Source organism: Equus przewalskii, chromosome 28, assembly GCF_037783145.1.
Source record: "Equus przewalskii isolate Varuska chromosome 28, EquPr2, whole genome shotgun sequence".
Taxonomy (NCBI): domain Eukaryota; kingdom Metazoa; phylum Chordata; class Mammalia; order Perissodactyla; family Equidae; genus Equus; species Equus przewalskii.
In genome coordinates, this window is record NC_091858.1 from 2,738,936 (window position 1) to 2,765,972 (window position 27,037).

The 27,037-nt window shown below is 49.7% G+C and overlaps 1 protein-coding gene across 13 annotated transcripts in view; it reads right to left on the reverse strand.

Moving 5' to 3' along the window:
- Positions 1-20,508, reverse strand: part of IKBKB (inhibitor of nuclear factor kappa B kinase subunit beta) — a 49,340-nt gene extending 28,832 nt beyond the window's left edge. For 5 of the 13 annotated variants that reach the window (XM_070598755.1, XM_070598754.1, XM_070598753.1 and 2 more), the window contains exons 1-5: positions 20,031-20,481; positions 19,299-19,421; positions 8,571-8,665; positions 7,473-7,590; positions 4,995-5,064 (exon numbers count right to left, since the gene is read on the reverse strand). In XM_070598755.1, coding sequence (XP_070454856.1) covers positions 4,995-5,064; positions 7,473-7,590; positions 8,571-8,665; positions 19,299-19,403 — 388 coding nt within the window. In that variant the 5' untranslated portion in view covers positions 19,404-19,421; positions 20,031-20,481. Of the gene's footprint in view, positions 1-4,994; positions 5,065-7,472; positions 7,591-8,570; positions 8,666-18,035; positions 18,105-19,298; positions 19,422-19,812 lie in introns of those variants that run through there. The other 8 variants (XM_070598756.1, XM_070598750.1, XM_070598748.1 and 5 more) reach the window with 4 other exon arrangements.
- Between the last annotated feature and the right edge of the window lie 6,529 nt (positions 20,509-27,037).

Sequence of the window (27,037 nt, forward strand, 5' to 3'; positions counted from 1 at the left end):
ATGAGAATGCCCTGGCAAACAGAATATTGGAGAGCAGCGGGTAGTCAGTCCAGGTGCAGAGAGGGATGAGTAGGATGGAGCAGGAATTAACAGAGGCATCAAGACATAGCCCCAGGCAAAAGATGATGTGTTAGGGAGAGGCAAGAGAGACTGTAGGAGCAGTCAGGCTGGACAGTGGCATGGATGTCAAAGATATGATGGGGCAACCATTCCGCAAATCAGCTACCTGAATAATAAACATGGAATATTTAGAGTTAGGAGGGACCTTGGAGACCCCCGAGCCCAAACCCTTCATTTTAAAGTTGAGGACACACAGGCTGAGAAAGTTACCACAGTTTTCCATAGAGAAGAAATGGAAAGATTAATGGACCAAAAGGTCCTTGCCCAAGGTGACAGAGCTGGGAAAGTGGAGAAGCCAGGACTGAAGGTCAGTTGTCTTTTCTTTTGTTATTATTACATTCATTAATTTGGTTATTGTCAACCAGATTTTCAAGTATGCTTTTCAACATACTTTATATGCAAATAATCTGAATTTCTGAGATCAGGTAATCATCTTTGTTATAATCAACAGGGCAGTCAGAGTGATACATTAAATAGAACAAGCAAGAAAATCCGCAATTAGAGAAACACTAAATAGAGTCTAGTTTTCTGACTCGTAGATTGGAGCTGTCTTCCCTAAAGCCCTGTGTGCTGTTTGGACCCTTCTCTGCTCTTTAATGTTGAAGTACTGGACGCCCGCTACGAGCAGCTCCAACAGGACGGTTTGGTGACTCAGAGAATGAAGCACACACAAAAATGGGGTGTGGGGTTCCTGAAGGCTCAGAGGGACAGGATGGTCAGTTACCACAGTAACCCAGCCACCCAGAGAATCAAGGAAAATCAATTCAAGTCTAAGATTTGATAAGGCCATGGTGATTGCACAACTGCCCCAGCAGCTGGCACGAGCAGGCCCCCACCCCTCACACAGCAGAGACGTGGGCCTCAGAGGACAGGGGTCTGCCCCTCAATCTTGAGCGCTCAGGAGTGCGCTCCTCTGCAGGCAGAAGGAAACACACTCCAATGTTGCCCAAAGGATTATGAGTAAGACTGCTTAAATAGAGTTCACCCGCATATGACTTCCTTGAGCTATTTTAGGGTCACATTGTTCGGAAGACAGATCACTTACAGCTGCCTCTGCACCTGTCCCCAGATCTCTCACCAGCATAAGAGCAATGGTCTAACAGGCTTGTCCTTGCAGGCGAAACAGGAGGCTCGTCCATATGCTTGCTAGGCATCTGCTCATTTTCCCATATGTACTCTGCACTATCTTCTCGGGCAATTTAAAGTTCACTGAAAAACTCCTACCTATGTCTATTATCTTGACTGTGAGTGGCATCTCTGAGAGGTTAGCACAGAAGAGGCTAGGGGTAAAACAGCTTTAACCCAGAAGAGAAGGCAATGAATCTAGACCCAGGGGTCAAGGGTGGGGCTCTTCTGCTTATCTGAAGTCAACGTGGCAGAGAAGAGCGGTGGCAACTCCAACAAAAGGAATGTGGGGCCAGCACTTGGAACAAACTGGAACAAAATATGCTCAGGAAATGTTTCAGAGTACAAAAGAGTTATGTTAGATGAGCTCCAAGAAAAGCTTTTGAACTCTGGCTCAGTGACAAGATCCTTGCAAAAGAAATAAATTTGATGAATCCTGCACATGAATCAGAGATGGGAATGAAAGCAAAATACAAGCTTATCAGCAACCTCACCCCAACCACAAAATCAGGGATGTGACTGCATCCAAAAGGTGCATGAGATAAGAATGGGTCTGAGGAAGGTTAACCATTTCCAGAAAGGAAAGTCTCAGAAGACGATCACCTACCTGCCAGCTCACTGACTCCAACCTCAGGTCATAACCCCAATTAGGGAGAAATCCAATTCCAGATGGTGAAGGAGATGAGAAAGGAACTAACACTTGTTGACTGCATATTAGGCTAGGAGCAGAGCACCGTGCTGCTGTGCTGGGAGCTTTCTGTCTATCATTTCATTTCATCCTCATAACGATTCTAATGAGATGAGCAATGTTCCTATTTTATAGCTAATAAAACTGATGTTCTTAAAAATTAATTAGCATGTCTTAGCTCACACAGCCAACGAGTGGAGGAGCTGGTACTTGACCTGGGAGTGTTAATAATATGCAAACATCTGTTTTAAAAAGAAATAGGTCCTTATTTTAATTTCCTTTGGGATTTATTTCATTCATTTGATAAGTACAGTCGTCCCTCAGTTTCGGAAGGGGATCAGTTCCAAGATATCTGCCCCAAGAATATCCACGGATGCTCAAGTCTCTTACACGAAATGGCACAGTAATTGCATATAACCTATGCACATCCTTCCACACACTTTAAGTCATCTCTTGATTATTTCTAACACCTAATAAATGTAAACCCTATGTAAACAATTGTTATACTGTATTGTTTAGAGAACAATGACAAGAAAGGAGTCTGGACGTGTTCACTACAGATGCGACCATCAGTAGGTCTTTCGATCCACAGCTGGTTGAATCTACAGATGCAGAATCCCCAGATACAGAGGGCAGATTGTATCTCAAAGAAGCTGCTCTAAGGCACCGCTCTTCCAGATGCTGGAGACAGAACAGACAGTAAAGACTGCCTTCAAGAGTTCAGTTCCAGCACACTAGAACTTCGAAGCCTCAGTGTTTCCAATTTGGGAAGGAAAGAGGGAATCGGTGACCTAAAGAATTTCTTTTTCTTTTTCAAGATTGGCACCTGAGCTAACAACGTTGCCAATCTTTTTTTTTTTCTGCTTTTTCTCCCCAAATCCCCCCAGTATATAGTTGTATATTTTATTTAGTTGTGAGTCCTTCTAGTTGTGGCATGTGGGACACCGCCTCAACATGGCCTGATGAGTGGTGCCATGTCTGCGCCCAGGATCCAAACTGGCGAAACCCTGGGCCGCCGAAGCAGAGCATGCGAACTTAACCACTTGGCCACGGGGCCAGCCCCTAAAGAATTTTAATAGTCATCCACGTACAGGGGAGCTGAATGACACAAGCACTTGCAAATTCACTTGTCTTCATCACTCTGACTGAGATGTAACAAACACACATATACAACTTGAATAGATAATACACAAGCTACCATACAAGTCAAAGGTAACCAGATACAAAATGTGGCCAGCCCGAAGAATATGCAACCAGTAAAGGCTCTACTAACATCACTTGAGAACCACTCGAGGAAGTAAAAAGACTAAAAAGTTAACGTGAGGAAGTAAACAGTCATGTGTATTTGAGCTGATCATTTAAAGACTTTCTTAATAACTATTCGCTGAATACACAATCTAGCGAGTGAAAAAAAATCTGAAAGAATAACATTTAAACAAAATGACTTAAAGCTCTAACCAAAGAGAAACACAGTAAAAGTTGGCCATGAAGAGCAAAGGAACATTGCCAAGCCTGCTACCCTGCCTCCAAACTGTTCAACAGAAAATAAATTAGGGATTTGGCCCCTGGGGTAAAAGACACAATCAGGTAAACGTCGAACAAAGCCAAGCGCAGGCGAGCCATGTGGAGGGTGTCATGAAAAAAGGCGGGACTCTCAACTTACAGATGAGACAGAGAGGCCCTCCGGGAGACCCACACGGGCCCAGCCACAAAGGAATCAGTCTGGCCAGTGGTGGACGCCCACTCAAGTCAGACGAAACTGGTGCAACGTAACCACGTTGTACACCTTAAACTTACATATGTTCTATGTCAATTCTATCTTAATAAAACTAGGAACAAAACCCAATGCCAACCTGCCCTCACGGGAGCCCCACCCAAAGGACGAAGACACAGGATACAGAGGGAGACGGAATTTTCTGTTAGTTTGTTTGGGGCCTACCCTTAAACATGTCTCTGCTGGACTCTGCCCCTTCACCTCCTTCTCGCCCGCCCTCTAACGGACGCAGACACGGCACAGAGTATGGAAGAGGCGGACCCACGCCAGCAAGGCCAAGTGCTGTAGAAACTGCAGGCCCGCCTGTCCTTCCAGGCCAAGCGTTAGAGAACACGGCTTTACAAATGTGGCAAAACGGTAACAAATGTGGCAAAACGGTAACACTGCCGGTGAAGCCGGGCCAAGGGTATGTGGGTTACACTGTATCACTCTTTCAACTTTTCTATGTTGGATGTTTTTCTGAAAAAAAAATTCAAGCAAACAAAAAGAAAAAAATACAGCTTCAAAGAGGCTGTGGTGGGAGAGGAGGAGAACAGCATCATTCCCAAATCTGGGGGCAAACTACTCAGTGATAAACTCTGGATAACTCTGAACTTCAGATCTCAAACTATCAACTTGTACCAACAACCGTGGAGACTTAAAAACAAAAGGAGCCCTAGGCCAGGCCCCTCTCACTGCTGCTCCCGCCAGGCGGGAGCCACATGCTGACTTGCGGAGTTCCCCCGCTGCGCTCCCTCCTGGAGCCGGAGCCAGGCTCTAGGAGATGCACCTGACCCCTGCAGGCTGAGGTCACTCTTGTCCCTGAAGCCAGCCTGGCCTTCTCAGAGAGCGCCACAGATACCCTCATCTGGGGACACCAAGAGGATCAAAGGATTAAACCAGGGCAGTTTTTCCTACGCCTGTGGTTGGCAAAGAACCGCGAATGTGGAAGTGGAAAAATTCATTGCCAAGGGATGAAACTCACTCAAATGACAACCTAGTCCATTGCTGGCCATTCCAGGAAAGTAGGGAGTGGAGCTTTTTAATGGGAAAGGAAATCTGTTATTCTATATACATCATAATCCACTTCATGACTTAGTCCGGAAGGAAGGGAAATCTATTTGAGTTCAGCGCCTGCCTGACTAGCCCCTTGGTGACCTCCCCACTCCACATCTGTCCCCACCAACCCCACCCTCTATAAAGATCAGAGGACTGAAATATCTTCATCTCTGTGCTCCGCAAGGACTCACAGGGGCACCACACACTCTCCCCAGAGGGCACGGCCTGACTTCCAGGGCTGGGATTTACCAATGTCACTCAGCAAGGTGAGGATGGCTCCTTCCCGCAGGCCACAGCAGTTCTCAAACTGGTTCAGGTACTGTCAAGAAGGTGAAAAGAAGCGTCAGAGAGAGTGGCCACCGACCACCAGTAAGCCCACAAGCATCTCTTACCAGCGGAAGTCATCAAGTGTTAATCCTGGCCCTGGGCTTTGGGGACCAGGGCTGACAGGGAGCGGGGGCAGCAGGACTGGCAGGAATTGGCCCGAGGAGGAGGAGCAGTACTGAGAACTCCAGAAGCGCTCGCACACCCATAGCACGGGCTGGGCTGAGGTGTCTGAGTCACTCTTAGACAGGGAGCTCAAGGCTCATGGCAGCAGTCCTGAGGGAGGCAGGCCCGGGTCGAAGCCCAGCCACCCTGGCCCACTGCTCCTGAGAGGCCCAAGGAGGGCAGGGCCCTAAAACCACCCTCTGGCCATCTCCCCGCCGGCCTCGCCAGTGGGTGGTGCAGCAGGAGGGGCGATCAGCAAGCCCGCACTGCATGCCTGTGCCAGGCCGACCCCCACTCAGGTTAGCTCAGGAAGGTCTTCCCTGCACTGTCACACTTCATCCTCCCCCTGCCACTGAGGTGAGCACTGCAGGAATCTCCATGTCACAGGTGAGGAACCTGGGGCTGAGGGGCCAGCCATCTGTCTGCTAACACAGCTGTCACAGAGCAGAGCCGGAACATGAAGCCAGGTTCTGCCTGAGGCTCGAGCCCAGGCACTTCAATGCAGACAACAGAGTAAAGCGCTTCCCAACTGAGATTCAGAGTCATCAACTAACACTGGTACCCACGACCATCCGAGAGCCTGTTTCCTGAGCCAGGCCCACATACGCCCTCTTACAGTCACTTCTGGCTTTTACATTTGCCCCCGTGCTGGCCACGCTGCTCTCTCCAGGCCCAGGGGTGTTGATTCTGAACTTTTAGAGGCAGGAAAGACAGGTGACCTCACTTGGAGAACAGAGACCCCGGTGCTCTGGGCGCACTCGCTCCCTGCCTCCCCGCCACCCTGCACCCCACACTAGGTCCATCATGCTGACGTTTGTTTCTTCTGCCCTGGCTGACCGGCTGTTTGCTGCCTACAAGATCAAGACTACAGTCCCCTGCCCGGCTTCAGAGCCCTCTGTAATCTGGTGCGACCCACCCACGCTGCTCTCTAAGGACTGTCTGCTAAACTATGATAACATGGCTTCCTCTCCTGACACAACTGCTGTTAGTAACAGGACTGGCAAAGGTTAGGAAAATAAAGAGGAACGTCAAAGCGTTGTCAGTTTCCCCACTTCTCATCAGTTATCAGTCCCTTGCTTGTGGGGCATGCCAACGACTGTGTTCACATCCTGCCATGACACTCCCAGGACATGCCCACCTCCCACGGAAGGAGAAAGCCACTCGGGCAGATTGACCCTCATGGAAAGTTTCCTTTTGAAAGAGAAGGCGGAAGGGGCCAGAAGAATAACACAAATGGCCATGATGCCTGACCTAGGAAACTGCCACGGAAAGACAGGAGAGACGCCGGGGATCCTGCACCCCCTTAAAATCACAGGCCTTCTCCTAGAGCGAAGAGCTGAGGGAGACGTGTGCTAACAGAGCAGCCTCTTTTTCATTACAAAAACAACTCTTCCGCCCAGAGCTTTTAGTTTTCCTCATGCTATATGGCATTGTTCAGTTTCACAGATGGAGAAGTGGCCTGCAGTTGGGTTCATAGGGCCCGTGACCCAAGCTCTGCCACAGTGGCGGTGCGAGGCCTGGTAATCCACCTAACGTCTCTGGGCTAAGATACCCATCCTTCACATGGGAATGGCATCTGTTTTACCAACGTCACAGGGATGTTGACAAGTGAACGAGGCAATGTGTTGAAGCAGGTTGTGTGACACTGTTTTAGAGAACGCTGGGGAGGTGGACACACACCTGTCCCTGAGACTTGGGGGGGCTGCCATCAACCCCTCTGCAGAGTACGTTCTAGCAAAGAGAAGTTACTGTGGTCAGAAGGAGGAAAGAAAGCCCAGAAGGTGAGTCAGTGGTGGCTCTGGAACCCCAGGCCAGCTCCCTGATTACTAAGCCACCTCCCTTCCTGCCCCACTCTGTGCCCTGTGTGCAGTGCTGCCACAGCTGTGGGAGAAACTCCTCCTAATAAGGACACTGAGAGAATGAAGTGGCCCCGACATGCCAAGGGAGGAAGAGTTTGTTCTGGAACTCGTCCAGTCTTGCCTCGTACTCAAGACCTGGTGACCTTTTCCTCATCGTTTTAGTAACCGCTGTGCAGAATGCGATTCTTCCCGACTTTCTTGTAAGGGCCTCTGATTCATTCAGTCTCTTAATTCACACGCACACACATCGCCCCACACGGGGCAGGGACGAGGGGGATGTGAGAAGGCAATCCCACTGACGTCACCAGGGCTCCCTGAGCTGCCCGATGACAAAGGCAGTGAAAGGTCTCCGGCACTCCCCGCGCCCTGGACGCCTCACCTTGCGGAGGTCTCCTCCCTGGCAGTACTCCATGGCCAGCAGGGGCAAGTCATTGGGAGCCAAGTTCTGCATCCCCTCAGGGACATCCCGGGCAGCCACCACATTGGGGTGGTTCAGCCTAGGAAGAAGGAGAAACCAATGAGGGAGGACCCTGAGCTTTGGCTCAAACCCATTCCCCCTCCGCCCATGTCTCAGCAAAGCTCACCTTATAACAAAGGCCTGGAACAGCAAGGGCCCTCAGGAGTAAGTAGGGGAAGATAGAAATCAGGAACGGGTGACTGACCTCCAGGCCCAGGCGGTCAGCATCCCCAATTCCACTTTCCGCCCTGTGAACCCCAGGTCTCTCAGTGCATCCCACGTAACTTAAACTTCTTTAGAGGGCCTCACGCCAAGCCCTCACTGTACTTCAAAACTGCTTTGAAAAGCAGAGAAAGTAGAGGGACTTCCAATGTCATGCCATTCAAGTGGGGATGGGGTGTGTGTGCGCATGTGTGTGTGCACGCGGGCACTGGATGCCAACAAGGTAACAGCTCCCCTCTCTAACAGGTTCATGGACGGAGCACCTGTTTGAGGTCTTCCGAGCTAACTATGTTGCTGGTTTACCTGAACACCTCACTAGCTGGGAGGACAGCATCCACCTAGAGGACTGACAGACCCTGTCTCCACTCGAGAGGAAGAAAGATCAGGAACAGCTCACAGCAGTGGAGAGTCACATGCAGCTTGGAATTGGAAGTATGGGGGAAAAAAGGACTTTTGCTGACAAAGGAAAATTCAACGTGACAGCTATTTAAAGTTATTTATTATAACAAATAAAACTAACCAAGAGCCCTTGACAAGGTCAGTCGTTGGATACTGACTGCCACTCTTCTGGAAGGCATGTATCCGGACAGACCGGCTGGCGTCCTGATTGAGGGACTGAGATTTCTGACTCTCTTTTTCCAGACGCAGCAGGTGGGGCCGTTGCTCCAGATCTCCAAGCCCCGCTGACTGCCTTGGACTTCATCTCAACGTCCCATGGCCCCTCGGCCCCTGCAGGCCCCTTGGCACCCCCTGTGGCAGCCCTGTCGCCAGCGGCAGCTCGAAGCACCAGGCCCTCACCTTCTCATGATCTGGATCTCCAGGCACCACCGCTCTCGATTCCGGGGACTGAGCTCCTGCCGGCACTGCTTGATGGCGATCTGCTCACCTGTTTCCTGCAGAGAGAGCAGGCGCGGGAGGATGAGCAGAACCAACAACCAAACACAAGAGAAAGCCTTGGGTCACATCCAGAACTGTCTCCCGATTTTACAGCAGGCCCAAAGCAGGGATTGCCATTGCCAGCAGGCTCCTGAGGCGCGCCTCTGTGTCCACTGGGAGATGTCCCCAAGTTACCTGCCAGCCCATCAGGCTGGTCTCCATCATCCCCACCTCTCACTCAGCACTTCCCTCATTTCCATCCATCCAGAGTTTGCGTCAAGGCCTTGCTCGGTTCCGACCTCCTCCACAAAACCTCTGCTGGCCATTCCTGCCCAAGAGATTTCCCATTCCTGCCCAAGAGATTTCCCATTCCTCCGAAGCCCGCCTGCTGTCACACCAGGTCGAACCATGTGACACTCTGTTGTTGACCGTTCTCACCTGCACCAATGGCACTTCCACGTGGCTCAATCTCATAGTCAGTGCCACACAGTCTCCATGTTTCATATTTCTCTCTCTGGAGAGAGTTTTGTCTCTTCAGAGAGAATGTAAGCCGAGTAGATGGAACACAGGCTGATTCAAATTCCTACTTGGCCATTTACTAGCTCTGTGACCTTAACCACACCCCTTGGTCCGACTCAGTTTCTTCATCTGTAAAATGGGAATACTGACACCCACTGTCATGCAGCTGAGCCCCTAGCCAAGTCCAGCCCTTAGCAGGTGTTCAGTGACACTCCTGGGGGCAGACCCACGTCACGCAGGTACTCCTGGCATTTAAAATCCTCCAAAGCTTGGCTCCAATCTGCCTTTCCAGTCACCTCCCAGGACTCCACCCCAGGCCTGACCAGCAGCTAGATTAGACCGCGGGCCCAGGCCATGCCGTTGCAGTCTGCGCTTGTGCTGGCACGGTGCACAGGCACCACAGGCTTCCCCCGCCAGGGGCTCCTGCCCCCTCGCTACACAGGTACCCCTTCATTGCCCATACCCACCTGACTGATTTTCTGTAGGTCATAGGGTTATTGTCTCTTTTCTTTGTTAAATTATAGGCTTGTCCATCCTCATGCACTTTAACCTCTTCTCCAGTAACTAGCACAATGCCCTCACGTTTCATAAATGGAAAAGAAGGCAATCAATAAAATTTTTGTGAATAACTGACTGGCTGACCAGGTCCTGAGGATTAACTCTTCCCTTTTCCTTGGTGCTCTAGGCAGCATCAAGGAGCCATGGGGGACAGACCAAAAATCCCTTTTTGGTCTGTCCTCCCGGACAAGAAAAATCCTCCCGGACCCTGAGGCTGCAGCATCGGTGGCAGTAGGGACTGCGGCTCTGTCCTCGGGTGCTCTGGCCACACAATGGGGTCACCACTATGCGTTGCCACCTCCTTGGGCCCATGGGGGCCTCCAGGATGAGTGAGGGGCAGCAGCTGCCCCTGGTTGTGGCTTTGGTGGTGGCCTGGGAGCTGGTCTGCCATTAGTGAGCAAGCTGCCCTATACCAATATCCTGTGTATTCTGTGCATCTGCAGCAAGAACCTCCCCACCAGCCCCATACTCAGCACGCCCCTGGGGAAGGGCCACGGCCTGCAGGTTGGTACGGTCAATCCAACAACAAGAAAAGATTTCAGAACGGCACCAAAACTCTACTGTTGCCCAATTGAAGGATGCCCCAGAAGGCCTGTCAGACTGTTCTGTCAGTTCATGAAAATGCATACTGAAAAGAATCATTAAGTCTTTTAAGTATAGCAATTCGTATAGAACTGAACGGGATTTAAAAAAGACGTGACGACTGTGGCAAGACCTTCCAGTGTGCGCGTGCAGAACTTCATCGCAGCCGCACATTTACCAAGCTAGCCATGATCCCTACAGGAAGAAGGACCCATCCACTAAAAAAAGGAGAAATGGAAGGCTCCAAACAGGAGCAGAAGCTGTCTAATAAGACCACTGAATCACTGATCAACAAACCAATCCCTAAAACTGACTTAAGAACTGTAAGCTTCAGAAATAAGGTAGAAGCATCTTCTGATCCTTACAGGTCCAATGGCAGAAAAGAGATACTTACAACACCTCGGAGATACTCCCGTAAGTTGCTTCTATCAAATCCCAACATTGCTGAGGTTAAACTCTCCGTCATGCGGTGACCTCACATGCCTACTTTTTCTTTAACAGCTCTATTGAGATATAATTCACATACCATACCATTCATTCATTTAAAGAATATAATTTAATGGTTGTGGATGTATTCATAGTGCAACCAAAACCACAATCAATTTTAGAACATGTTCATCACCCCGCATAGAAACCCCATACCCATTAGCAGTCACTCCCCATTTCCCCCCAACCCCTTCAGCCCTAGGCAACCACCAATCTACTTTCTGTCTCTACAGGTTAACCTAATCTGGACATTCATACAAACGGAATCATACAGTATGTGGTCTTGTGTGATGGCTTCTTTCACTTAGCCTACTGTCTCCACGGCTTACCCATGCTGGAGCTGCATGTCCACTTTTGTGATAACACTCCTCGGTGCAGCCCATGGCAGCAGTAGGTGTTGATAACCAGGTTCTGCTGTAAGTATCCTTCACTTACTTTGCTATTAGAACCCTGATCTTTGGCCTAGATTCTGAGGTGCTCTCTGAAGAAGAGCTGACCTCTTTCAAAAATTGTAAATCCTGTTGCTATTGAACCAATTAGCACAGCTGTAGAGGTGAATTTGGGCAGAAGTCCATCTAACAGTTTTCAAGAGTTAGAGAACATGTCAAAAGAATCCCACTGTTCTTCAATCGATGTACAAGCAGACTGTGCTACACTTCACAAAATCTTACACCCCCTACCTCGTGAGCTTCCCAATTCCTCTGTCTGCTCTCAAACTGATTTGAATTTGGTTTCAAGTTTCACTTCCCATTAGTGTTCAGACTCAAATATTTCTCCCCAGTTCTACGGTAACTCCGTCAACAGTGGCTCCGACACACCGACACACGTTACAGATGCTAGTCTCCTGTTAGGCGGGATCGCTACAGAAACAGCCTGTGGAAGGCAGAGCTCTACCCGAGAGGAGGCTGACGGGCTGTGCTGTACGAGGGAGCACTGTCGAGAGTGCCCCCCCAGCATGCAGTGTTTCAATGGACAGTCTTGTAAGTAACAGTTTAGTAGAAGATTTTGCAATTCATGGTTTGTTACCTCAGAATGACTCTTGAGAGTTTAAACCAAGAATTTTAAAAATCTGCACCTATTTTAACTTCAATACACAGAACAGTGTGCTAGTTTTCTATTGCGCTATAACAAATTGCCACAAACTTAGTGGCCTGAAACAGTACAAATTTGTTTCCTTACAGTTCTGGAGATCAGAAGTCCGGGATGGTCTCACCAGGCTAAAATCGAGATGTTGGCAGGGCCGTGGTCCTTTCTGGACACTCTAAAAGAGAATGCGCTTCCTTGCGTTTTTCCAGCTTCTTAGAGGCTGCCTGAATTCCTTGGCTCATGGCCCCTTCCACCAGCAATGACCAGTTGAGTCACTGTCACATTGTATCACTCTGACACTGATTCTCCTGCCTCTCTCTTTTACTTTTAATCACTTCCGTGGTTGTATTGGGCCCACCCAGAAAATCCAGGATAATCTTCCCATCTAAGGTCAGCTGATCAGCAACCTTAATTTCATCTGCAACCTTAATTCCCATTTGCTATGTAACCTCACATCTTCACAGGTTTGGGGGTTAGGATGGAGATATCTTCGGGAGGTCCCATTACTCCACCTACCACCAACAGTATGCTTCCTTCATAAAAATGACAGATAAATCAAACCTGAAAGGCAGATATACTAAGTGACTTAGAAAATACTTTAGGTCTGTCTCTATACATTAGATAATAGTAGATAATCATAGTCTTTTGCTCAGTGCAAACACTGGACCTAACACACAGCTGTGACCTGGCCCAACCAGAATCCAGGAATAGATTTTGATATTGCAGACTGATATTAAAGACTGAAGATTTGATCCTGGCCTCAATACTCAAACTCAGACTGCAGAGTGAGCTTGGAGCAACAGCAGCACTGAACATGTTGTGGAATAACAGGGCACAGAGACCATCACTGGAGAGTTCAGCTCAGGCCCACGGCTGCAGGGGAACTCCTAACTTCCTAGCCTGGAAATGTCCCACAGATACAGACACACTTCAAGTCTCCTTACACAGTGGCCATGAGTATGTTTCACTTGAAACAGAAACCTGAACAATGACTTTCTGTTGCTAAAAACACACCTGCTCTAGAAAGCAAAATTCAATTGAACAGTACAGAAACAGACAACGAATACTGGCTTTGAAACCCTGGGGAGTTTGTTCTTCACCAGTAATGCAACTCAGAACAGTGGGCGCCTTTCTTCATTTGGTCTAGAACTTCCCAGGGTCAGCTCAATTCTGCCGAAACCTACACTTGGCCAGAACTATCTCATATCCAACGTCTAGTAAGTAGACTCCTCATGTGGGAGAAAATTTAAAACTGGTTTGTATTTTGAGAAAATGGAGAAATTGAATGCAGTTGATTATGAAGGTCCTTAGAGTCTCTGTGGTTCTTTGCCTTTTGTATGTGAAAACACAAAACTTGTATATAAATGTGAGTGCACTATAAGGTGCAGATGGAGGTGGGGGATACATCTGCAGACTTGTGAGAGCTACCAACAGATGCCACAGCAGAAGTACGCTGGAACGCCAGTCTAAGAGGGAGCTGGCCCTGCCTGCCAAAGTCAGCTTTCTTTTAATGACCAAGGGAAACTCATAGGAAGCCAAGAGGTACGTTCAAAGCCTTGGCTCCGAAAGCCAGCTCTTGTTACCATGGCAACCACCCTCTAGGCACTATGGTATAAGGGGGCAACCAGTAATAACCTCCTCATTCCTTCTCAGGCCCTGCCCTCCAAGACGAATGTTTCTGAAAGGAGCGGCAACGCTGGGCTCTGAGAGATCCTAGAGACAGAACCAAGGCCCGAGAGTCAAAGGTCCAGGGCTGGCTGTAGCTTTGCCCCTCACTCAACAGCACTGACCAGTCTATGCTGAGAGGGCTCTGACTTCAACCCACTACCTTCAGTGTAAACATCTAAGGGACACAGCGGCCTCCAAACTCACCCACGAGGGCTCAGGGGCGAAGTAGGTCAGAGTGTAACTCCCTCATCCTTGACCTGGTAAATGTGTGACACTGGCCCCACTCCTTAGCTTCTGGGTCTTTATCCATAAGATGGAGATGACTCTACCCCTCCCGGTGTTGTCAGTTAAAATGAGATGGAGTGTCTGGTACAGAGGGGGCCTTGAGTAAATTGCAGTAGTATCATTTCCTTTCTCTCACCCTTGGCAGATGTTGCCCTACCCATTTGAATTGCCTTCTCTTCTCCTGTCAGACTATCTACAATCTTCCTCCTTTCAAGATCCTGCTGAAGTTCCATTTCCTCAAGAAACTGAGCATTCAGGAGAGACAAGAGGGATAGAGCACCAAGCACAAATGACACAGGACACTCGTGATAAATAGTAGCCATTATTCTGGCCACACAATTCAGTGCTTCTATTTAGACTTATTTGATATGTTCCTAAGTCTCCATTTTACCTCCTCAATTAGAGCACAGGCACATTAAGGACGGGTCACCGCTTCTTCCCTCATGGATCCCTGATGGAGCTTAGGCCAGCACTCAATAAATTCTTAGTGAACTGACTGACTAAAGTCTTTAAGACTTCAAAACACAGATAAGCTGAAGTGAACTTAGTCTTGTCCACTGAAGGGGCAAGTAAAAGTTAGTACTACTTCACAGAAGGGATAATTAACAATCCCTTACCTTTTATATCTTTATAACAGCCAGCGTTTACATCACCTCATTTCATCCTCACACTCATCCTTTGGGACCTACGGTGGCACTTCCCAGCCTCTTTCACATCAAAGTTCACAGAGAATGTGATATTTGCAAGGAACCCTGGGACGTTTCCAGATGCTTCCAGACAGCAGCCGCCCCATGTCCGGCCGAGGCATGCTGAGTGCCAAGGGGATCAATATCTTAGCATCCTCCAAATCCACATGGGAGGCTGTGGCCCAAAGCCACGACGCTGGCAATAACAGCCGGAACTTGAACCTAGGTGTGTGTGATTGCAAGCTCTGTTTTTTCCCCCTTATTCCCAAAAGGTGTTGCAGGCTGAGGTCACTCAGGTCATCTTTTCTTCTTCCTTTGTATTTAACAAAGATCTTATTGAAAATATCAGCCTGTCTACACTGCACTGACCCTTGGGCTGAAGACTTAAGGAAACACCAACATAGCAAAGATGGTCCAGGCCCGTGCTTGGCAAAAGGACCAAAACACTCAGGAAACAGGTGGGTCATTTACTACACTGCCCTTCCTCACTGGGAAATACCTATTTTCAAGTTCTTGTTTAATGAGGAAAACTTATATATTTGTCCTCCAAAGGAGAGTTTTTCCTTTAGTGCTTCAAAATGGTTTAGACGGATCGTGGGGTCCTGAGAATGTCCTAGGGGCGACCCTAAGCTTGCATCCTCCATGATGGAGAAGTTACAAGCCACAGTGGGGAAGGCGTGAGGTGCAGTCTGGGACACAAATAGATGTAGGTGCAGAGTCCAGCTCTTTCACTTACTAGCTTAGCCTCTTGGGGAAAGTGAGTTAACCTCTCTGTGCTTCAGTTTCTTCAGCTATAAAGTGGAAGTAAAGACAGCATTACGTCCTTTTAGGATTACTGTGCTGACTGGAGAGAAAGTGCATAAAATGCTAGCCCAATCTGCGTGGAGTAGGTGCTCAATAAATAACGGGTCTCACCATTAGGTGTCACTTCCCTGGCCAAGGAGACAGAGGCATAGGTTCTTTTTGCAATTTCTCTTGTGCTAAAGTAAAAATATTTTCTCTTTTGTAGACAAGATAAAGTCTATGGATCTCTGGAGTATCAGGACAAGGTCCACGGTTGCTGTGTGAAGTACAACCATTCCTGAGTGGAGTTAAGCAATTGAGACCACCCCATCCCAGCTGCTCTCTTCAAGAGGCTCTGAGCAGGAGGGCATCCACCAGAGGCCACACTGCTCCCGTTCTGATCCTGAACATCAATTAAAGACCCTCCCCTAAGCACCCCGAGCAGCCTGAGGGATTCTTCCAGCTGAGGAACAGCCCAGGAGGAGCGAGAGAGCTGCCCGGACTGAGCCAGGCTCAGCAAGCGCGCACCAGGTGTCTGTGCACGCTGGACCTCTCCCTCTCCCTCAGCCCCTCCACTTTCTATCCCGTCTCTAAGCCCCGTCAGTTTTACCCCTAAAACAGCTCTTAACTCTGCCCGCTCCCTCCAGCTCCGCCGCCGTCAGCCCATCCAGTCTCTCACTTGGACTACCCCAAAAGCTTCATAACTGGTCTCCCCACGAGACAGGGCAGTGCCAGTGGTGTCCCAGTACCAGTCCCTGAAAGCCGACTGTTAAATATTCAGGAATTTGGTGAGAACTGGTTGTGAAACTATCAGTGGCTTGAAATGAGCCAGGTTGGGAGCAGTTACCCTGTGAAAATCGGTCAACACTCCCCACCAGGGAGACTTTTCAGAGAGCTGATTTCCCAGCCCACCACTGCCTGGGCCGCTCCGAGGTGTCCCCGCAGTCAGAGCACACCTCCCTTCAACAGATTCCCCGTTGCTCTTGGGATAAAAACAAAACCTCCTCAGCAGGGTCCGACTCTCACCTTCTACACTCCAGCCTCCCTTGCAGCCGGCTCCCCCCACCCTGCATCCCCCCACACAGGGGCTCGGCACCAGCTGCCCCCTCTGCCCGGAACTCTCTTCCCACCTTCTCTGCTCGGCTGACTTCTACCGATCCCTCAGCCTCTGCTCAAGAGCCATCTCCTGGGGGAGCCTTCCCCACCCCTGACTGAGCCCGCCCCGCATGGGGTCTCACTGCACTGGGCCTGCCCTGGCACGGGGTCTCGCTGCACTGGGCCTGCCCTGGCACAGGGTCTCGCTGCACTGGGCCTGCCCTGGCACGGGGTCTCGCTGCACTGGGCCTGCCCTGGCACGGGGTCTCGCTGCACTGGGCCCCTCTCTCATGCCGCGTTCACCACAGCCGGAGTCTACAATTACAATTACTGACAAACGGCTCTTTCTCTTTTCCAAAAAGATCTTTATCAAAATCATTTATCAGAATCATTTTGTGCCCCTAATATGTGTGTAACATAGAGATAGTTGCTATGGGGGAATTGAAAGAAACCAAAAACCAGAAAGACCTCGCTGACCAGGAACTTAGAGCCTTGACAAGACACACGCCTACACACAGACAAAATGGCAGTGCACGAGGCGTGCCAAAGGAGTGGAGCTGAAGGAACTCAATGGGAGAACCAATTCCCACAGAACGAAGGAGTCCATGACGGCTTATGGAGGAGGAGCTGTACAGCTGGTCCCAGAGGAACGGGCGGGATTTAGGTAAAACTGTCCAGGACAGACAGGCTTGTCCCAGAGAGGGCTCAGCCGACCAACCTGTTGGGAGCCAACAAGGGGACGTAATGCTAGAGAGACAGGGTGAGGCCAGACCATGGAGGGGCCTCCAGCGGCAGAATGAGGAGTTTAGCTTTTGGGTTTTTTAAAATAAAGAACAAATTAAGGTTTTTGAACAGGGGAAGGAACTTGAAAGTATTAATTCTTGAAGACTAATCCAAACACCCAAACGCACACACACACACACCCCCCTTAGGCCATATCTATAAAGCCTCAAAGAAATTCTGACAATAGCTTTCCAAGCCCAGAGAGCAGACGGAGGCCATTTTGAACCAGAGATGACAGATACGTGGCACATTCGGACAGAACTCTCTTTGAAGGAAACCAAGATGTCTCTAATTCGGCTGCAACAAGATATCTGTTGTAGTCAAAACTCTAAAATCCCTGCCCGTTTAGAAGCAGGCCAGACCAGGTATATGTGGCGCATGGAACGATCTGGCTCTTCTGTTACAATGCTGGGCTCCTGGCTACACTCTGACCAGAACAGATTTGAGCCAGTTGCGCTTCTAAGGCCTCCTCAGCCATGGGCTTTGCTGGGATCCTAGCCTGCCAGTCGGGTATGGGAATTACCACCTGCAAAGCTGTTCTCTGGCCTCCAGCTCCGGCTGCCACATCCCTCCAGGGGTCATTCCACCCACTCAGAGCTCACAGGGCTCAGGGCAGGGCCTGGAATGTCTTCCAACAAACTGAGGACGGGAGTCAGCTGACCAGAATGACCCTCGACATGCTGGCCAGTAGCTCCGTGACCCCCGCTGCTCGCTGCAGCCAGGCTCCTGGGAAGTGGGTTGCAATCTGCCATCCCTTCAGTCGAAAAGGGCGCTCAGCAGCCCTTGACTGAAAAGCAGATGCCTTCCTTCAAGGACTTCAGTGGGTCTGAAGTTTGGGTCAGGAAGCTACTCTCACCTATTTGGTGAGTGAGGGTCCCCTGGAGCAGTGGTCTCCAAATTGGGTATATGTACTCCAGGGGTTATCCAAGACTGGAATCAAAAAAATAAAAAAGAAATTAAGTTTTTCTGATACTAAACCCTCCTCACACCACTTGTCAGGTCAAGTGCCACTTCTGGTACTTGAGGTATCCTGAGGTCAATGGGGTTCCAAAGACAAGGGGTGGACAGGGGCCTGTGGGGACATGTTGAAGGTTACATGTGCCCTGCTTAGGTGGAATTACGGACTGTATTATCCAATTTTAATCAAAGAACTCTCATAAAATGGACGAGTGGCTTAAAAAGGCTGCCGCAGAGATTTTTCAGTACACGTAACACTTGTACAAACGGGAATATGGAAGAATCAACACTTCCAAGATGAGAAACTCATGTCAGATACATAAGGAGTAAAAACAATGAGGGCTCACCAGATCTAAAAAGAAATTGGTCCCCAAAATTCAAAATTATAAAAATTATCTGAAATACAGATTTTTATCTACTATCCTTAACAATAATTCTCACTTTCATGTAGATCTCCATATTTTGTGCTGCAAAGTACTGCAAACAACCCTGGGAAGACATCATAATTAGTAAATATTGTAAAAACTAATTTTTAAGACATTTTCAAATATTTTATTATTCTCATCCTTTAAATTTTTCTGTTTTTGAAGTTTTTTTTTTTTTCCTCTCCCCAAAGCCCCAGTACATACTTGTATATTCTAGTTGCAAGTCCTTCCAGTTCTTCCATGTGAGCCACTGCCACAGCATGGCTACTGACAGACGAGTGGTACAGTTCCACACCAGGAACCAGACCTGGGCTGGGGCCACTGAAGTGGAGCACGCCGAACTTTAACCACTAGGCCATCAGGGTTGGCTCAAAATTTTCTATTTTTGTGTGTTTTATAATGTGTAATATATTAGTACACAATAGATTAGCGCATGACAGTCTAATGTCAGGACAGATAGATAATTTAAAATATATATCATTGAGGCGGAAAACTTAAAATCTTTTCCTATTTATTTAGGTGGCATAGTCAATAAAGCTCAGAGATCACTAACCCAGAGACAGCTTAGCAGCCCTGGAGCCCTCTTCCCATCTCCCTTTCGCACTCTCTCCCAAGAAGCCCATGGCCAAAGGTGGTGAGCCTGGACCAGCACGGGGCAGAGGCGGGAGAGGGGAGCCTGTCTTCCCCACCCCTTCCCCGGCCGGCCCCTGGCTCTTCCCAGCGGCACAGAGCCCTACCTGATTGTGCCATCGGATGACGTTTCCAAATCCCCCTGTCCCAAGTCGCTCTTTCATTTCCCAGGCCCCACATGTCTGGGTCGGCAGGGAAGGTGACCAGCTCATAGCGATGCCGTGCTAACTCTGTAAGCAATTTGGGGTGGGGGGCAAAAGGTTAAGGTTAAGACAAAATGGAAGTCATGGGGATGGAGAAGGTGAGAGATATCATTGCCCCTCAGTGTGGGAGCAGAAGAAACTGAGCTGGTTTTCGTTTTGTAAATAAACCAGTTAGGTTGGTTGGGTTTTCGGCTTGGGTAGCAAACTTGTCTTCCTCGCCGTCCCCTACCCCACCTCCGCGGCTGTGGAAGCACGCAGGGAGGAAAGTCACCCAAGGGAGACGACGGCCCACACCCCGGGACCTCGACACGGGGCCCCCGGGACCCCCGCCAGGGTCGCCGCGCCCCACGCGCATTCTGCCCGAGGTGGCGGGGAGACTCTACGTTCCGAATCACGTTTCTCTCCCAAAGCCACCCACCTCGACGCCGCCCCCGGGAGCCCCCGCCAGGGCTGTTCTGGGCCCCCGACTCCAACCGCACGAGGGAAAGGCTTCCACGCCCTGAACCCCTGACTTTTAAACTCGACATAAGTTTCTCCAGGAGCCTCAAGCGAGGAGGGAGGTGCGAGCCCGCCAGGGCAGAGGCGACGCGGGGTCTGCAGGTGGCACCAGGGCCGCGCGCCGCCCGGGGGACTCACCTGTCGGCGGGGCCGCGGGGCGGGGGAGCGGCTCCCCGGGGCGGGGGAGGCGGGGGCTGGGCGGCACCACCGGGGTCTCTGGCACCACCCCAAGACATTAAAATACGGGAATCTTAAACCTGCCAGCCGAGAGCCACTTCCTCAAACACTTCCTGCTCTGACGTCGCGGGCACGTGGGCCGGGCCGGGTCTTAAAGGGACCGCGGCGTCGGGGGGTGAGGGAGGCGGGGGTCCGGCCACGCCCCGTGCCCGCGCCGGCCGGCTGTACCCGGGGACCCCAGCCTAGGTGACCCTGGGAGGGTGTGTGTGGCTTCTAGACAACTCTGGTCGAAACTGAACAGGCTGTGCTCGCTGAGATGAAAGCGCAGCCCTAAGCTGAGCCCTAAGACGCCAGAGTCCTTTTAAGACAAGTGCCTTCAACCTGAGCGGTTTCTGGGACAGGGGAGATGGGGATTTCCTCACCCCGGCCCTCCTGGGGTGAACTTGACACCGCTTCCTAGACTTTTAACTCGGTGGAATTTCCCGCGCCCCCGCTGGGATTGATTTAGGGACTGTTTCCAAGAACCGCCCTTGGCCTCCTGTCCTCGTGCTGCGCTCCCCTGGTTCAGAGGCTCTTTGGCTGGATATCAAGAATGATAAATCAAAGCTGTACTCCTTACAAGTGACAGTCCCTACTCCCCCTTTAAAGAAAATAAAGGAAAGGGGGGGGAAATCTAGCAGAGTGACCCTAAAGCGGAGTTTCAGTCCCCGTGATGAAGGGAAATGGTGAGAGGCTCCGAGCCCTGAGGAGAGGGGTTCATCTCCCACCTACCTAGCATTATAATAAGGTCTCTTACTACTGAGTTTCTCAGTCCTCGGGCATCATATTAGCAGACAAAGGAGTTGTGTGTGTGTGTGTGTGTGTGTTGGTATATTTACTGGAGCAGGACAAAAAGTACTAAAGGAAGCCTAAAGATAAGAGCTCTCATTTATAGAGTGCTCACTGAGTGCCAGGCGCTGTCTAAACTCTGTGCTTAGGTACCCTCATTCACTCCTCAAGCCAACCCCACAAATTGGACAATACTGATTATTATTATCCCCATTTTACAGATGAGAAAACTGAAGCAGAGAGAGGAAAAGTCTGTATCCAAAGTCACAGGCTGGTAAGTGAGTGATCTGCTGTTCAAACCCAAGCAGCCAGCTCTCGGACCCACGCTATGAACATGTGGTTAAAAGCAGCGTCCTCAGAAGTTCACGAGGAGGCGAACTGGCTTTCGAATCTAGATACTGCTGTCGATTACCTCTGAGACTTTAGCCAGTTACTTGACCGCTCCAAGCATCCATTTCTCTCCTTTAAAATGTAGGCAGGATTCAGTTGAATTGCATGAAATTGTCGTTTTCTTATAAAGCAAAAACAGTCGAAACACAGCAAACACAGATCAGCAGTTTCATCTGGCTCAGCCTAAGGGTAGCAGGAGGACAGGAGGGCACAGGTCAGACAGCGGAGGCACTGGCAGGGTGGACGTGGAGGACAGAGGAGGTGCTGGCGAGCCCTGCCTGACACAGGGGACACTCCTGCCGGCACAGAGCCCCAGGCTGAAGGAGATGCTTAGGGACATACGTCAGCCCAAACAGATGGGTCCACGATGCCCGGGGCTGCCTCGGCACTTTGAGCTCCTGGGTTTTTCTCAATTTACCCTACTGTCACTGCCAAATAGCACACTCAGCCTCAAAGCAGGAAGAGAAAAGAATGTGAGTAAACAGTTGGAAAGCACTTAGAATGGTGCCCAACACATTCTAAATGCTATATAAGTGTTTGCTTAATAAATAAATTTTTAAGATAAAACATATTTATTGAGCACCTATATGAGTTGGGCCCTATGTCGAGTCTATTTCTTATATGACATCATAAAAGGTTTCTCTTTAATCACTGTCACTGAGAAAGTTAGTGAGACATCCACTGATATACCAAAAGTTTACTCCACTCCGTAATTTAACAGTCCCCATTTGCTCAGCTCAAAATAATTTGGTTTTCAACTGAACATAAATCTCTCTGATAAGGTCACATATTACTAGATTTAAAAAAAAATGAATGATGGCCCAGGAAGGGGCCTCTGGGTTTTATCATGTCTCAAGAAATTTGTCATCTTAAGCCCTGTTTTCTCTTCAGAAAAGACATGCCCACTGCCTACATCTGGTCTCTGTCCTGCTCTAGAGATGTGAACAGACTGTTTGCAAAAAATATTTTTAGATGCAGCAGAAAAATATTCCCTTTTCTTCCTGTTTTAAGGCTGAGGGTGCTATTTAGCAGTGACTATAGGGTGGTCAAGAAATACTGAGCAGCCGGCGTGCCTGGCACAGCTCTGGGCATGGCTGACCTGGGGGGGCCAAGCAATGCAACTCTCGTCAGAGGCACCTAGAATTTTTTTAGGGAGGTCAGATCCACAGAGAGCCATTAAGTGATGAGCAATAAGGACGAGCAGGCAATACAAAATTCCAGCACTGATTGGTTCTGTTGTGGAGGTAGGACTGCGCTAGCGATAAGGATAAAGTTTCTAAGGGGTTTATTTTAAAATAAAACCTTCTCCCCAGGGTCCAAGATAACTATCCTCTATTCAGTCTTTTTGTGCCATCAATTGAGAAAACTCTATTCTCTTACCTAACAGCAGCCAGGCATAGCAACACTGAACTCCTTTGAGCGAGGAAAGGATTGTTATCGGAACATCTGGGAGCTGAGTCACAGTAAGAGAAACCAGCTCAAAAGACAGGAAGGCACTCAAACAGACCGTTTGGAACAGGGAGGGTTTCCCAAGCCCCCCACTGCCCACAGTCAGCTCTGGCTCAGTGACTTCAGCGACTCTCTCATTACTTCCAATTTTCTCCCTGCCCTGCAGAGAGAGGACTCTGTAAGTCAAGACTAGCTCCTTCAACAAACAAAAAGTCTTCTGCCAGAAAAGTTGGAAAACTTGTTTAGTTGGAAGACATGAAGAAATCCACCTTTCTTCTAGGGGAGTTGGTGGGAGATAGGGCTGGGCTGGCAGAGCCCGATAGTGAGAATGAACCCTCTTCAAATTAGAGAGGAGGCAGTCACTAAGGAACGGTGGCCTAGCCCACGGGGGCAGAGAGACGGTGGACGGGCTGCTGTGTACGGTTTTACCACCGGGCAGGTATGTTTTGTAGCTCATCTTCGTTCTGAGCTGCTCCTTTAGCTCTCTGGGAGCAGAGATTGTGTTCACTGCTGCATTCCCAACACCTGGTGCATCATAGGTGCTCAATAAAAATTTACCGAGTGAATGAGCAAATTGGCCAATGCAAAGACTGGTGATGCTGCCCTCTTTGGCATTTGGTTATACGTGTTGTCTGGAGTCTGAGAGACATGGGTTCTAATCCTGCCTCTGCCTTTTCTTGGCTTGGGGATCTCAGGCAGTTTACTGAATCTCGTTGAGCCTCAGTTTTCTGTAAAATGGGGGCTAATAAAACCTACTCCTCGTGGTTATATGGTTTAAGTGAGATTATATATGTAAAGTGCCCAGTACAGAGCCGGGTGCCTATTAAACCCTTTTTGAATAGTAGTTTTTAATGCTGTTGCTTTTTTAATGCAATAACCCAGAAATCAGCTGAGACTCCTGTCTTTTGTGATTCAGATGAAGTGGGCTCACCCCTGCCTCCCATTACACTGAAAGTCCACGTGTCCTTCACCTTTCACATCTCTCCAGGAATTTGGTGTCAGATGTGGTCGTGTCTGATGGTGGGTGAGGTGGGTGGTGTGTTTCCTATTTATCTCGGATTCTGAGCTCCTACTTTTGCGAAATTCTTAATCGTTCTTTCTACATGGGCCCTCCTGTCCACCACAACCAGGAATTTTGTCACCATACTCTATTCTTGTCCTTCAGAGCTCTTGTCACTAATTTTTTTTTTAAGGGTTGGGCTTTTTCCTGAACATGTTACAAAATCAAGAAGACTGAAGCCAGTGTCCTCATCGGGCCCCTCAGATTCTTCTTTCTTTCTTCCACTCTCTTTTCCTCCGTTGAGGCAGCAGTGGTGGAGGGGACAGGACGTTCTGTGGGGCAGGGCCGCCAGCCACCTCGCTGCAGAAGAGGCTCCTGATCTTGATGTTGGCCAGGGCCCTTGCAAACAAGCCTGGACAGAAAGGTTCAACATTGACACCAGCCACTTGAATGAGGGCGGTGATCTTGTCCTCCTTGACGGTCACTGAGTTGTCACGCGGGATGAGGACTGAATAGTGTCAGGGAGGAGGGAATTTCCTCTCCACCCTTCTGTGTTCTAACGGCTGGAGGGGTAATGAAACTGGCACAAAACCAGATTAACAGGAGAAAACCCAATTGAATTCATAAGAGTGAACAAAGCAGGCAGTAATATATCTTTTTACATAAAGAAATAATAAATTTGTGAGGAATGACAGGACAAAGGAATGTAGGTTTGAGGTAGGTAATTAGTGAGGAATTTAAATACAAGTTAGGCTTGGGGTAGTAAGTTAACAAGGTCTGCTTATGCGACTCCTCAGGCAGCATCCCCTGGCTCTGGGGACGGGGATGCAGGCAGAGCGTTTCCCATGGAAGACTGGTTTCCTGCTTTCAGAGGGAACAGAGGCAGGAGGCCCAGAATGCCCTTTTTGCTTCTCAAGTGACCTGAATTCAAAATGATCAATGTGCCATTGTGGGATATTTGGGGGTAGCCTGCTCTGGGCCCCCACAGTTGATGTAGGCAGTCTCAGAGGCCAAGGCCATGGGGAAGGCGTGTGCCAGCCCGGCAGCTGCCCAGCACTGTGCTAGTTGCTGGATGAAGTGAGGGCCCCACCCCACAGTGGCCTCAGCTTCCTCAGAAGGACCGAGCACCTTAGCGGCAGCTTTGGGAAGGAGGCTCTCACTGATTTCAATACATATTGGTCTGTTTATTGCCTGCCTCCCCCACTACTCCTGTGTCCCACTGTCCATGCGTCACCCAGTGCTGGCCACCATGTAAAGTAATAGTGACAATAGCGAACATTACTGGCCGCCCAGCAGGTGCCCTGTGATTATTTCTGTACTGGAGGAATTTGATCAGTTCATGGGTCGTCTTGCCATGGGCTCATGGATCCTGTTTTCGCCCAGGCATGGCGGTTAGCCCTTCTCCTTGAATTCATCCAAATGATTTTTCACACAAGGACTTGGTATTTCACTGACTCCACCAAAGGTTTGGAGAGATGGAAGGATTCACATCACAGCACCACAAGTGTTGTAAACATTTCTACCCTCGGGCCCTAGCCCCCACCAAACGCTCCCCTCTGAGGCTGCCCAGCTCCTCAGGCCTCCTGCTCCTGAACAAGGAAGCAGAGCCCCCCAGTTTCTGATGCAGAGCAGCGGCTCTGCTCAGCGGCTCTGCTCTGGCGCTGGCGGCCAGGGGCTCAGAGGGCCAAGGGCTCAGAGGGCCAGCACCGCACTCTCACTTCCAACCCCTTCCGAAAGCCTCAGGCTGCAGCCCACACCCATCGACTGGCTCACAAGTTGCTGCTTCTCAGGCTGCCGGGATTCATTCCAGACCTTCTGTGACCCCGCAGGGCTCCGCCTTTGCATGACCAAAATCCTGGGCTACACAGGGGCCATCTACGCTGTGTGATTTCTTTCTCTGTCCCTGCCCAGCCACCACCCTCTGTAAGAAAAAGGGACCTGTGGTGATCTGATGCGAATTCTGCCTCGCCTTAGAAGACAGAAACACCGACAGGCCATTTTCGGTCCTATGTGACCTTGTCTTCCTCTCTGCTGCTGCCACTGCGGCTCCTAACTGCCTGCCTGAGTCCATTCGCACTGGTCCAGTGGGTGGGTTTTTGAAGTGGACAAAAAGTGACAGGTCAGGGGAGGATGATTCTTAGGGAAAAAGACCTGTAGACTGTACTCATTTTATTACTAGAGGACGTCAGATAATTTAGATATGTAGGTAGTCTGTCTTCATTTTGATCATTTTAAAATATCAGGTTTATAGAGGAATAATTTACATACAATAAAAATTTACGAATTTAAGTGTACAATTTAATGTTATTTTACAACTGTATACACCCGAGTAACTGTCATGAGAATCACCCTATAGCACATTTCCATCACCCCAAAAGGTTCCCTGGAGCGAGCTCTCTGTCACCCCTCCCTGACCTCGTGACCCCAGCCCCTGGCAGCCACTGATGTGCGGTCTTTCAGTTTTGCAATTTGGCTCACTTTAACCTTTCAGTCACCATTTCTAGAGAACCGCTACGGTGTGGCCAGACCGCTGGGTTGGGCTGGCTTTCTCATCAGAGGCATCACAGGCCAGAGATGACCGAATATGTGACCCGCCTGGGAAAGGCCCAGTGGGCGGCTGCAGAGCCATGCTGGCTGAGCCGGCCCAGGCCGAGGGACTGCTCCCCTCCCAGCCCGCAGAGCCGGGGCCCAGAATGAGGAACAGAGACAAGCAGAGCGGCGCTCCGAGGAGAGGGAGGGGGCGCAAGTCCTCACAGCCCGCGCGCGGGGACCTTCACTCAGCGCTGGGCTGTGTTGCAACTCAACTGCCAGGCCCAAATCCATGCGAGCCCAGGCTGCTCTCAGCACTTCCCCTTGTCAGGGGCTCTGTCCCACCTACTGCCGGTCCCAGCTTCTCCTTTCGGCAGGAGGCTGCGGCCCCTCTCGGGCTGCCAGATCACCAAATAGGTAAAGCAGGTCTTGGTGCCTTCTTAGGGGATGGGCGCTCCGTCTGGGCGCATGCACCCAGCGCCTTTCTCCCTTGGACCTCTGTCTCCAAGCTCATCCCCTTTGCTGTGAGTGGGACCCCTTGTAGGGGCGTTTGAATTTTAATTGGAAGAAAGAAAGGAAGGAAGGAAATTAACATATGTTGAACATTTTCTATCCTAGGGAAGGAAAATTTCAAACAGCAAGAAAGATACAAAATGAAAAGTAAAAAATTCTCTCTCCAGGTCATGATTCCTGATCTGTCCCCCAAGAGCCAACATTGTCAAACATTTCTGGAATATTGTTTTAAAGCAAATAATACGTGCGTGGCTCTGCA